Source organism: Abramis brama (genome assembly GCF_963993115.1).
Source record: "Abramis brama genome assembly, chromosome: 4".
Lineage (NCBI taxonomy): Eukaryota > Metazoa > Chordata > Actinopteri > Cypriniformes > Leuciscidae > Abramis > Abramis brama.
In genome coordinates, this window is record NC_139966.1 from 41,172,910 (window position 1) to 41,187,016 (window position 14,107).

A 14,107-nucleotide genomic window follows, 5' to 3' on the forward strand; every position below is an offset into this window, starting at 1 on the left:
GGGTTCTGTTTTAATGTACCCAAGTGTACCTAAAATAAAAAGAGTTTAATATACAGGTTTGTAGCTCTTAATTTCTTTTTATTAATTAAACACTTGAAAACTTATGTTCACTTTTCTTTTTTTAATAAATATAGGATTTGTATTAAATATTCATTGAGTCGAATCGAAATCTAATTTAGAATCAAAATCGAATTGAGAATCGAAATCGAATCGAGAGCTTGCGAATCGAAATCGAATCGAATTGTAACATCTGAATCGATACCCAACCCTAATGCTGATGGTGAGGAATTACAGCTGCAACATCTCATAATGTACGATAAAACTGAGTAGCGTATCACTGAGAAACGTCCTGCTCAAGCCGTCCTTGCGATGGAGGTTCGGGTTGAATAACTAGTTCTTCCAGTGTTTCATCATCGGACTCGCGCTCGGATTGATATGGTAAAATCGACGCCGTCATTACTGTCTTTACAGTGTGTACAATCGCTGAGCTTTAGGAAGCCTCCGGTGCTGAAGTTCAGTTATGATAATGGGTGTTTCCTTTCCATGCACTGTAAGTGGTAGACTAATGATTACAGAATGGGCCATCTGACCAATCAGAGCAGAGTAAGCACGTGGAAATTGACTCAAATTGACAATCTTCGGACGAGTTGTTTTCGAGTCTTTGAGTGATGTGGTGATGTGTAATGTATATTATGAGAAAATTAAAGTGTATTTTGACCTTTGATGCATGTAAACCTGTTGTCGGAGACCTCCAAAACAAAATTAGGAACCTTTAACATAGCATAAAAGGGGTACTTTAATTGAAGCCGCGGAAGAAAAGGCTGTGTTCACTGGAAGTTGCAAGTCATTCAAAAGGCCAATTCCCACGGCACCGACAGACGGCGACAATCACCAGATTACAGTAAGTCACATCTCAGACATTCCACAACCCGGCAAAAGAGCGCCGCCGCCGACCAACGACAACGGACGCCAACAGATGTAAAGACTGATCCAATAAAACCTGACAAAATGTCTGTTGCCGTTGTGAAATGACTTAAATAGAACCAAATCAGGTCCCGCTCCTGCTACACACCTGCTGACAGCGAACTGCCATTCACAAAAGGAACAATTCGCATGTATTTGTGTAGTATTTGAACACAGGATGATTAAAATCAGGAGTATCATCTAGTCACGCAAGCAACATGAGACGCTAGAGAGACAAACAGCAGTGAATTTACAAAAGCCACAAACTGACTCGTCAGAGCAACACCGGCTACTGAACAAACCTGACATCTCACCCTTCTGAGGACTCTTAAGATGCTTCATGTTTGACAGTACAGTTCTGAATTCACACTCCACCCTGGTTGCTCAAATCCTAGTTATGCCATACAGACCAAAACATATCTTCAGAATTAAGACCTACAGAACAAAATCTCATGGGAAACTGGGAGCTTGATGAGAACACCATCGAGACTTCTGCGGTCAAAACCAGCCCTATGCCACATATTTGCTCTCAATATTATTATATAAATGTAAGTAACAACATACACTGTACATTTGGTTATAATGTAACCTGAGTCACTTCAAAATGGTTTAATATAAATTTTAATAATCAGTAATATTTTCGATCAATTTCACATCACTGGCACATTTTACCCCACAGCTACATTTAATAAATGTTCATGGTTTTATACACTACATGCACAATATGTATGATTCTGTATGTATTTTTAGACATGGATAAAATTGCTGTAAAAATGTTTTCTGATATGCATCTCACAATCGCAGACAGCTGCATATGATGGACCCTTACATAAATGTGGTGGCACAGCTACTCCACCAAGTTTACATTTTCTAATTACACTACTTATGAAGGCTTTTTCTCCACGCATGCAGCTATAAATTGTTATAAGATGAAGTTCCTACTGCCACTGATTTGGAAAGGGGTGACCAACAGTCATGGGTCATGGTCAGCATCCTATAGAGTAGCAGCAGTCACAATTCCCTATCCACTTTGTTGTGAAACACATATCATCTTTGCCATAAATACTGTTTCCAGGTCCATGCCTCTAGAATGCTGCCTCAACAGCCGTTTATGAACACTATTCAGGTTTAGCAAACTTTTAATTTAAGCTTTAAAGGGTTAGTTCACCCAAAAATGAAAAATCTGTCAGTAATTACTCACCCTCATGTTGTTCCAACCCCGTAAGACTTTCATTCATCTTCGGAACACAAATTAAGATATTTTTGATGAAATCTGAGAGCTGGCTCACTCCTCCATAGGCTTCTATGTAATTGCATCTGCCGGCCCAGAAAAGTTAGTTTCATTGTTAAAATAGTCCAAGTGACTACAGTGGCTTAACCTTAAGTTTATCAAGTGACGAGAATACTTTTTGTGCGCAAAACCTCCCAAAAATAACGACTTATTTCAACTATTCATTTTCTTTTGTGTGGGCCTCTGATTGAGTTCACGAGAGCGCCACGACGCATGCGCGAGAACTGAGAAGATGACGTGGATGGGTCTCGATGTAGTGTTTAAAATGGTTCTAAAGTGTGCATTTCCTGGATGTCCGAATCGTGAGAAACCAACGAGAAAACGTAAAAGTGCCTTACCAATGCTGCAAAATGAATGGCTTACCTTTCACACTTTCCCATCAAATGATCATGAGCGTCATCTTCTCAGTTCTCGCGCATGGGTCGTGGCGCTCTCGTGAATTCGCGTCAGAGGCCCACACCGAAGAAAATGAATAGGCTAGTTGAATAAAGTGTTTTTTTTTTTTTTTGCACACAAAAAGTATTCTTGTCACTTGACAAACTTAAGGTTAAGCCACTGTAGTCACTTGGACTATTTTAACGATGTCTTTACTAACTTTTCTGGGCCGGCAGATGCAATTACCTTGCAGCCTATGAAGGAGTGAGCCAGCTCTCAGATTTCATCAAAAATATCTTAATTTGTGTTTTTTTTGAACGAAAAGTTACGGGGTTGGAACAATGAGGGTGAGTAATTACTGACAGAATTTTCATTTTTGGGTGAACTATCCCTTTAACAACTCTAGGTTTACACTGCAGTATCAAATATTTGAACGATTCAGAAAAGATGTCAACTAAGTGAAGATATTTCAGTAGTACTGTATCCCACCATAAATGTATATTAGCACTGTTTGTTGTTTGCTTTCGGGAACTGAAGGACTGGGAACTGTGATGCGGAACAACACACTTAACAACCAGATTGCTATCGTCTGTAGTCATATTTACACACGTCATGTCCATGACCATCATTTCCCCAGCCACACACACACACACGTTTCACAGACTAGATTAGTGAGGACATTTCATATTTCAGGTTAATGTTTTCTTTGTCTTAGCCTGACAAGAAACATGCACATCATTATCATTACATTAAAATATAAACATTATTTGGCCAATTTATGAGCATTTTTAACTACACATAACATGTCTTTAGAAGTTGGTTATCATTGTATTTTACTATATCAGTGAGGATATTTGGCCCTCACACCTCTCATCCTCACAGACTGACTGACTGTTAGTTAGTTGGTTAGTCAAGTCTCAAACAATCAGTGTGCTCAATATTTCAAACCCTCAGTCCTCTGGAAAAATAACTAAATTACAAACATATCAATCCACAGTATCAGTTTAAAAGTGTCCAGAACTTGGCAACTCTGGGTTGAACATAAATTAAACTTATTGACAATTTAACCAGATTTCTTAAATATATCATTGCAATCATCACTGTATCATTGGAGTGTCCAATGTTATTACCAATGATTAATAAAAATAAAATAAAATAAAAAGTCATTTAACAACTGAAGCCCTCACATTATGTTAATATTCATAACACTTAATAAAAAAAAAAACTATTTTTAGTCTAAATAACCCCGAATATATGTATATCTGGCTACTGTATGCTGCAATTTCTTGAAAGGAACGTCTAAAAAGACCTACTATGATGAGGAGGACATATTTATTTATGAACCATTTATTAGGCTAACTGACTTTACTTCACTAAAGTTTACCAAGCCACATCTGACTGACCACACCTCGCACTACGGCCTCATTTCACATCAAGGCGCACGTACACAGACTTTGTTCAAAAACGGGATGGAACAGAAGACGTGGGGCTCGAGGAGGGTTTTGAGTATAGACGCACACAATCCTAGCGCATTTACAGTGCAATTTTGAACTTGCAAAATATATACGTGCAGATACGTGTGACGTATTAACCTGCGCGCGCTTTCTCAGTTCACCTGTATAAAAAGCGACGAAAAGCAGCCAGTCGCAGTTTGTGTAAGTTTATGCATTTGGGACTTTATATGTTATTTTGTGTCTTACTTTGAAGCTGATGACACGATGATGACAGACACTCGCGGTCGTTCTCAATAATTAGGGCGTGGCGAGCACGTAATGAGTAGAGGAAGACGCATAATACGAGTTGAAGCTGCAATTAGCGAGCAGCGCCCTCTGTTGGCCGAAACAGACGCACGACAGGCTCGACTTTCCGTATTGCAGTGGTCCCGCCATTGCCCACAATATTCAAAGTCCCCATGGCTTTTCCAGTTGTTTGTGATTTTATAGATAGGTATGATGGGAAAATTAGGCCTACTTTTGAATATATTTTACATAGCCTACAATTTCTACATGATCAAATATTTTAGAGCTTGGCATAACCAACCTCAAAAAATGTATAGGCGCCTATTCATAAAATGTAAAAATACCCATGCACTTGAAGGATCTAAGGATTCTCTCTCTCTCTCTCTCTCTCTCTCTCTCTCTCTCTCTCTCTCTCTCTCTCTCTCTCTCTCTCTCTGTGTGTGTGTGTGTGTGTTTTATTTTACTCTGTTGTATTTTCTTTTCTTTGTTTTTATATGGTGTAATTATACCATTTTCCATTGTTTCCCCCTCGGTATAAACACTTGTTGGATTTGTACTGGTTAGAGACTAAGATTATTCAATAAAAACTGCAAGTTTTATCATCATCACTTCGTCTCCTGCTTCTGCTCTTCTCTGGCTTTCTCAGTCAAATTCTCAGGCTGATAGAAGACTGTTAATAGAGTTTTGGGGTACCAGACAAGACTGTTAACAGGTTTTACTGGTTTTGGGCACCAGACAAAACGGATAGCCTGTCTTTTCACAAGATCTGGTGTCCGGGGTCGGATTTGACAATTCTGACATGTGGATTCCATCCGATCTAACAGAGTTATAAGATTTAGTTGTGGAGGGGTCAATTAAAATAAGAAATCTCATGATTTTAGCTTAACTTAATGCTTGTTTTCTCTTTATTTTAAATCATTTTAAGCCTTAAGACCCCCGGTCCCCTGGGTGAGAATCACATTCACATTCACTTTCATATTGAATATTATTTCACGTTGTGGGCTGTTTTGAACATACAGGTAAAAACAAAAACAACTGCATCTGAAATGAACGGGAAATGCTTTTTTTGTTTTTATGGAGTCACAACCAGATGTTCTTGTCATGCCACTTCATTATTGTTTTAAGGACCTGATAATAAACTTGACACACTATGTGTTATTGTAGCAATTGCAAAAAACTAATTATGTTTACTCAACACTTCATAAAATGTTTTTGTGTTGTATCTCACCTAAGCAACAGATTCAGGAAAGTAACATGAGGTTTTTCACCGGAAGGATTTGTAACCTCAGATCATGACTAAATTCTGCACTCATGCTCGAGTTTGACTGTGAGAAGGCGCACAGACACCGGTCTCATCTCGTATTCATTGCTCTTAAGCAGACCTTGAAGATCTACTCACAGATGAAGCGGCCGGCAGCTGAGTAATGTGTACGTACTGGTGCGAGATGGTCAAAGTCATGTATACCGAAATGCATTTGATCGTGTGGCGCTGATAGCCCCGAGACCCCCGCTCTTATCTTGTTCTTCAAGGAGCCCATATTTCATTATCAGCGCTTCCGTGCGCTCACTCCCAAGCCCCAATCCGCTCAGAGGATATCTCTGTGGGCTTCGCACTCAGTAAGCCTGAAATGGAAGATGATATTGAACTAAAGACAGAAATGTTGTTTTACCTTTTGATATTTCACACTTGACCCTCAAGATTCAGACATTTCAATAGTGGTTAGAATCTAGAATCCATATATCGCCTACTGGCGTTTGTGTTAAATCCAGAGAGAATGCTACTATACTAGTCTTACTATTTATGGAGAATATATAATGTATAATGTGCGCAGAAACCAAATCTCCTTTTCCATATCTGACCACTAGGGCTCCAAAAGTTGACCTCACCGAGAAGGTCATGGGGCATTTATTTGTCTGTTCTACTACATTTTATCTTACAAAGAACAACAAAATGATACTATTTTGGTGGAAACAATGAGTACATTCATTTCATCAGTTGCAGTTTGAAGATTCAAATGAATGTCATTTACAAAAAAAGAGCTCCTGAGAAGGTTCTGTATCAACAGGAAATAAAACAGTTTTATTGAACATTTGTGTATATGAAGTTATATAACAACAGTCAGAAACTCCACAGAGTGAATCACTACACAAAATGAAACGAAATTGTAAAACACCTCATCAAAAATGAAGGTATACACAGCAATATAACTGTCGGCTCGCCGCTGGGGCGAGCAGTATGGCAGGAAAAAACACCCCGAACAGTTCTACAAGATTACAGAGAAAATTTCCACGCACAAAAATACTCAAGCAGGCAGTTGATATACACAAAGGCAACTAGGATCTCCCTACAGCATCAGATTCTAATTCTTTACACAGCTTTTTCTTGAAAGGTGGCTTTTCGTTGTAGCAGAGTATCAGAGGGTTGTATGCATGTGCTGTACTGTACGTCGTACGCTAAGCGATAGGGCTTTGTTTGTTTTTCTTTTTCAAGTCGTCGGAGCGGTTTGCGTGCTTTGGTAGGCTTTAGTAAAAGATAGCGTTGGTTTGCAGGACTAGAAATGGCTTATTCAGACTACTTTACAAACCTCTGAGGTGCAACGAGCAATGCTGTCTTCTACTGTACGTCCGGCTCTACACCTAACGTGCAGACACCTGATAGTGCGATAACACCCTTTTGCCAAACTGTATTCAATTCGTGACTCTAAAAACGGCATTTTATCCTTGTTTTATAAACAAGCCTCTTGTATTAAGATATCGTAGATAATGAGAGTACATCAGTTAACACAGGAGTAGTCGAGGAATAATTGTAGGCCTACTTATAGTTGCAATTACACGTTCTGGAGATCTTCTCTATAGGTTCGATCTCTTCAACAGGGTAAGAAATCATATTCAGCTATGAATAAAACACATGAATCAATATTTATTGCAACATTGAAATGAAAGTGCCAACTATACTTGGTCCCACGATAAAAAGTAGAAACAAAACACACAGTCCATACTGTACATTCTGAGTTCCATAATAAATATAAAATGGTCTTCAATAGGGCACTAAAGGAACGATAACCAGGTAATAGTCATGAGTGTAATCATAACAGCGATAACAGAATGGTACAGCCAATCATATTAATAGTACAACAGATAACAAGATTGATACAATTCTCTTATATCCAGGTGATCTCAATAATGAGGAAATGATATCAGGACAAATATAAAAATATATACACCTATTCTGAAAGGGAAGGGTTTTATATATAGCCTATATATATATATTTATTTATATATATATAGAGAGACAGATAGATAGTTAGATAGATAGATAGATAATCTCATATTTGGGGGTACATCCTATATACGTTTACCCAAATGTTTGGATGGTTAAATCTGTGTGCAGGAAAACTCAACAGGAAAAACGGAGGAATCCTTAACAAGTTTACAGATGTTGAGCTCCAAACTACACACGTGTGCTGTGACCTAACCAGACTACGGTCGATGGATGCGTCGCCCCACTGAATAGTGTTGTGTTTTTTGTCTTTTTTTAACCCCTATCAAGTGATACCGCCCCTTTAAAGACTAAGGGAATGAACATACAAGTATTGCACAGTGCTCAACAAAATGCTGTGTGAATTGACCTGCTTGCGCGCTCGGACGGCAACGGTTATTAGAAACTGACGATTTCTCGCCTTCTCGCTGGCGCGCCCTCTTTCGCACTCTCGTCGTGTGATAGGGGGATGGTAGCACAACATCACTATAGTACAAGATGGCCGCTACCTACTGAAAACTACAACGCTAAGCACACACCGCAGTCACAGTGATACACAACTCAGTCCCTACTAGAGACTCCTATGGAATGACAAACAGCTTTTTTTCCTCCTTTTATTTTTAAGTAATAGTGCTATCACCTACACAATAACATTGCAAACACTTAGAAACTCCTCCTGAAGCTAGCATCTAGTGTACGTGAGAGGTTCCTCCAAGATAACTCATGGTTTTAATGGACTAAACGTCTACTCGTCCTCTTGTTAGACCCGTAGTAAAGGACATTAGAATGTAATGTTATCACCTGTACAGACCATTAACTTTTACGGTTATTGTTAAGGATTCGCTAATGCTCATGGCGTCCAAACCGGCCTGCGGCCGGTCCGCTTTTAAATGAACGGACCGTGCGAGCTGACCGTGAGTCCGTTCAGAGACGGTACAGTGCAAAACAGTAGCCACAGGGGAAGGGATTGGCAGTTAAGCATGGCTAACTCTATTGTCACTGTCAGAAGGCAACATAAAGCAAAAACTGCTGTTTAGGGCACCGTTGCGGCCAAAATACATTGTTCCCCGATGAACCGAAGCTACGACCACTATCCGAGCGGAGTGTGCGTGGAGGGAGGAGTCGCGTACGCCTCGTACCTCCCCAAAAACAATGGCAGTGTTTAAAAGCTCGCCTCTCCTCCTCATCGACTGGTCGGGACCGACCGCTTTGAAAGCTGCCGTCCCTCAAAGTTTGATTACCTTTTGATTGAAGGCAAGGGAGTCTCTTGAAACAGACGCCCCGGTGTAAATAAATCCCCCCGTAACCCGGCCTTTAGCAAAGATCGTAAAAAAAATCATGCAGTTACCAAAAATATTCAGACGCTGACTTAATCTAAAAAATAGTTGTCTTAAAGCTAGAGTCAAAACTCTTGGTTTCATTTTTTTGAGGCTGAACCACAAATTCGTCAACGAAACGAGTCCAACGACAAGAAAGCAAGTGATTCACAAAATCAAGCTTCAAGGAAACAATGGCTACAGCTTGAGACTGTCCCATTAATTGTTAATTTCCGGTTTTCGTGAAGGTGCCAAATCAGATCCAGGAATCTAAGAATCCGAAAACAAGAAAGAAGCAAACAGGGGACCCGTTCTACTAAAAGTTAACAGCATCACCGTATTAGAAATCAAAAGAAAAGGCTGATTGGTTTTCGTCAAGTAAGAAGAATTCCTTCCGTTATATAGGTTTAAGCAAAGCGTACAGGTCCTCAGTTTGATAAATTAGTACAAAAAGTTCTTACGCAATCATGTGCTTGTATAATTGCCAGCAGCATATTACATTTATACCATGAAACCATATTAGTTAATGGCCTTGGTGTTCTGTGTGTCTTTAACGTGTACATCTGTATGCTTTTTTTTTTTTTTGAAGTAAACATGAAGCGCAAACCGTCCTTTACGAAGTGAGTGTACCTCCACTAGCGTCTTGCAGGTTGGAATTCTTTAGCTCGTAAATATTTATATAGAGATATATCGTATGTTTTAGTGGAATGCAATAAGGTAAAATTCTTAAATCCCGTTATTTATAATATTGGCTCTTCTATGTCTGCATTTACATAATTTAAAATAGAACATCTTATTAAAAACATCAAGGTATACACAGATTAGGAAACGGGTAACAACATACAAACACATAAACTAGAAATCATTTTCATCTGCATACTGATATATACACCTGTGGTATAATAAATTCCTCCAGTCATGCGCTATCTATACAGATCATATTGCTTAAAAGAAGGGGGCATTTGGTCGGGGACTTTAAGGTCGTGGATGGAGGTGAAACAATAAAGGACAGAGAAAAGTTTATCGACGGAAGGAAGGAAGGAAGAAAGGAAGGAAGGGGGTCGAAACTGACGTAACAACACAACATCTCAAGGGGGTGGTCCGAGAAGGCGGTTTTCTTAGACACGAAATTAGAAGTGAGGGTGCATGGATCCTTATATCACTGAGGTATCTACACGCACTGGGTAAAGAGCACTACACGGGTGGGGTTGTGGGGGAGGGGGCGGGGCTTGGGCTGCTCTATTTTTTCTGAGCTGCCAGCTGGGCATCCACTTCCTCCTCCGGCTTGAGCACGTGCCACTGCGCGATGGGTCTCCTCGGGTTGGCCAGCATATCTGACCAGTGACGGAGCTCGGTGCCTGAGCTGTTCAAGCCCACAAACACTTTGCCGATGGCATCGTTCTTGCCAATCTTGTCATAGTCCAGAACAGTTATAACAACTTGAACTTTCTGTAACAGAAATTAGAGACACACAATTATAGACTATAACGCAAGACTTTCACTTTGTTTGAGCATATGCCAGGTTATAGTTCCTCCATCACTTGATGAATTATTACTTCTTCTGATCAAATGAAAATGCACACAAAAATATCTTTGAATAAAATTCATTCCAAAAGAAAGGGTGGCAAGGAGTTTATTTAAATATGCCTGGCAGAGCACTAAACAAGCACATGCAGTATATATTATTTATTCCTGTGATGTTGGAAACGGTTGTGCTGCTTAATATTTTCGTGAAAATTTAGACTTTTTTCATTTCAGGGATTTCTTTGATGAATAGACAATTCAAAAGAACAAAATGTATTTGAAATGGGAATCTTTTCTAACATTCTAAAAGTTTTTAATCTCACTTTTGATCAATTTAATGCATCCCTGCAGAATTAAAAATATTAATTTCTTTAAAAAAACAACAACTGTTGCTGGGCTTGAATAACATTGTTTAACAATGACTGAAAATACACATAGTGGTGCAGTAGCTGATGCCATTGAATTCCACCACAATTATCTCAGTGTGACAGTCTATTCAAGGGCCTGTTACTCTGCAGCAGAGTGAGTCTTTGAAGAGCATGGCGGCAGATACCAAAGAAAGGCCAGCGGGTGCTACCAGAGAGGTCCGGACAACTCGGTAAATTGACCGCGAGCACACAACTGAACGGTGTGAGTTCGGGGTCAATGGCTCGCTCTTAGCTTGCTTACTTGGAGCCTGATCCGCCTGTGCACAAAATGCGAGCAGCCGATATGAATTAGCGTCCTCAGAGCCCTGATTATCCTTCGATCCACCTCTCTGCTTGGATTTCACTGACCGGTGAGAACAGGCCTGGGTCCATTGTTCTCGGAGCCAGAGCTAATTTGCCATATAATGAAATATTGAGGGATGTACAATGAGCGAGGAACTGTTAGTTCGGGGTAGCAGCTTTTAGAAACGTCTGCTGCTTGGTGAGAATGGGGAGGGAGGAAGGCCTCTCTGGTTAACAGACCCCCAGACACACTTTGAATTCAAAGCAGCTCAAAGCATAAAATGTATCATCTAAACTGTGAAATGCTGAATCAATTTGAAGCAATTTTACTCTTGTTGCACTAGCAAGCATCGAACCCATTTTATTCTCCAACTAATTAGCAACTACATTTTTTTTAAAAGCCTCATGCAGAGCCTTATCGCATTTCACAAGTTTCTTTTCGGCTGTGTTTTCGACACAGGGTTCGTACAATTAGTTTTCGACAACGATTAAATTGGGAATTTGCGTCGGATTAGCCATTGCCATACGGGAGCTCAGTTTCAGTACAAGCAACAAAGACAAATTTCATTACCTGGATTTGTTCGAATGGCACTTCGAAACTGAAAGACTCATTGTAGTAAGGGTTAAGGGTGTTCTTTTTGATTGTCGTCTTCTTTTTCTTCAGCCGCTTGCCGTTCTGCATCAGGTGGATCTTGACGTAGGGATCTGAAAACACACAGGAACAGGACATAGCATGAGAAATTCTTTTTTTCACTTTTTTTTTCACTCACTTTTTTTTGTCCCCCAAGTTCCAAACTTATTAAGGATAAAGGTTTCCACAGTCTTGAAAAACCTGGATATATGAGGGAATTTTAAAAGTGTGATTTCTACACCTGGTCATAAAAAGTGGAAACCATAAAGAACATTCAGTTTTTGGAATAAAATAACTGATTTACTTTAATTTCAATTATTTAAATGTATTGCCACTCCTAGTTTCTGTAAATATTTATTTATTCATTTATTTTTTATTCTATATGTTCTTATTTTTTTCCTTTTCATCATTCTGCTTTTGGACTGTCAAGCTTTTACTGTGAAAGCTACTACCCACCGGAATACTCCGCCAGATGATATTAAGAGGTGTCCATCTATTGGTCTTTTTAAAACCAAACTTAAAACAACAACAACAAATACTCACCTTTTAAGCACAGATAGTGGTTATGTAACTGCTTTTATAATATACACTCATATCTTGTCAAAGAGAGAGAATTTTTTTTTGTTTGTGTACAATGTATTGCATGTATCATGCATGCTTTTTGATGTTATTTTATTATTGTGAGAAGGTTTGTTAATGGTGACCTGCCAAGGGACTGCGGATGAAACTTAACCATAGGCTAAATCTGTTAAATATTGCACATGGTCCCTTTCTAAATAAATAAATAAACTTAAATCACTATATATATCTTTTCTGTGTTTCTGTGCACGCTGACACACGACATCTGCAGCCTCTACTGAAGCTCCGCCACAGAGCAGATCTCTAGTGGTATGTGTTAGGATAGTCCAAGCTTTTATTTACACATGGCAGCTGTGTGCCCTCCAGTCTCTTCCCTGTGACATTACTGCCATTCAGGCACATCAATCTCTGCCTGTGCCTCTAAACAGAATCATTTCCAGCATCTATATTCTGTCCCCATCATGCATCTCTCTTCATCTGTTTACCTCACCCACTACTGATTCGTACTCACCTTTCTTAGAATCGCTTTTTGATTGAAACCTCACAAAACAAGATAGGGATGAAATATCACCAAATATCACCTTCCATTTTGAAAAGGGGAGCAAATGTGTGTATTTTATATTATACTGCGTCTGTAAAGAGCGGTGACATCGTATGCCTTCCTGAGCCTTACAATAAAATAAGGATATAGCAGCAGTTATTAAGGTGAGTAATGGTTGAACTTGACAGATTTAACTGTTTCAGAATTACCTTTTGTCCAACATGTAATTTCATTTCACCCCTTCTCTCCCTGACACTCTTATATATCAGGAATTTCACAACATCTCTGGCATTTCCAATCCCATTTTTCAACTAATCCAAATACTCTATCTCTGTGAAAAAAATTAGAGTAGCACATTCCATACAGAGAAAGAGGGAGAGACTTCGAAGGCGTGCTGAACTCCATACCCATACCATATTAGGAGCAGGGCAGCACAAAATCTGGGGCATGCGGTTTTTGGAAGTGTAGATCTTACATCTCATAAGGTGAGGGTGTGTAAGGATGACCATTATGCATACTGTATATAGTATTAGGATACATGTTAATCGAAATACATTTTAAGCAACATGAATCACACGTATTCCAGTATATTAGAAGATGTTTTAACACTTTCTCCCCATCTCCTTCACTCTTTATAACTTTGCCATTGTCATTTTCACTTATGTACATCACACACATCACATTTCATACAATATATAATACCATTCAAAAGTCTGGGGTCAGTAAGATTTTCTAAAATATATAAATACTTTTATTTAGCATGGATACATTAAATTGATACAAAAGACTTTTACATCATTACAAAAATTGAGAGTTTCTATTCATCAAAGAATCCTAAAAACTGTCACAGTTTAATAATTTTACATCAGTAATAATAATAAAAAATATTTATTGAGCAGCAAATCAGCATATTATACTGATTTCTGAAGGATCATGTGACACTGAAGAGTGAAGACTGGTGAGTGCTAAAAATTCACAGGAATAAATTACATTTTAAAATATATTAAAATAGAAAGTTATTTTCAATTGTAATAATATCTCACAATATTACTGTTTTTTGGAGTATTTTTTATCCAATAAATACAGCTTTGGTGATTATAAAAGAGTAAGCAACATGGAAAAATCGTACTAAAAGCTTATTACGGTAGTGTACATATATTTTTAAATCAAGATTTTAAA

The 14,107-nt window shown here is 38.8% G+C and overlaps 1 protein-coding gene across 6 annotated transcripts in view; it reads right to left on the reverse strand.

The window, feature by feature from the left end:
* Positions 1-8,576: 8,576 nt before the first annotated feature.
* syt1a (synaptotagmin Ia) overlaps positions 8,577-14,107 on the reverse strand; it is a 190,704-nt gene continuing 185,173 nt past the window's right edge. For 5 of the 6 annotated variants that reach the window (XM_084113055.1, XM_084113052.1, XM_084113054.1 and 2 more), the window contains 2 exons: positions 11,749-11,882; positions 9,529-10,392 (listed from right to left, as the gene is read on the reverse strand). In XM_084113055.1, coding sequence (XP_083969181.1) covers positions 10,183-10,392; positions 11,749-11,882 — 344 coding nt within the window. In that variant the 3' untranslated portion in view covers positions 9,529-10,182. Of the gene's footprint in view, positions 10,393-11,748; positions 11,883-14,107 lie in introns of all 6 variants that reach the window. The other variant, XM_084113056.1, reaches the window with a different exon arrangement.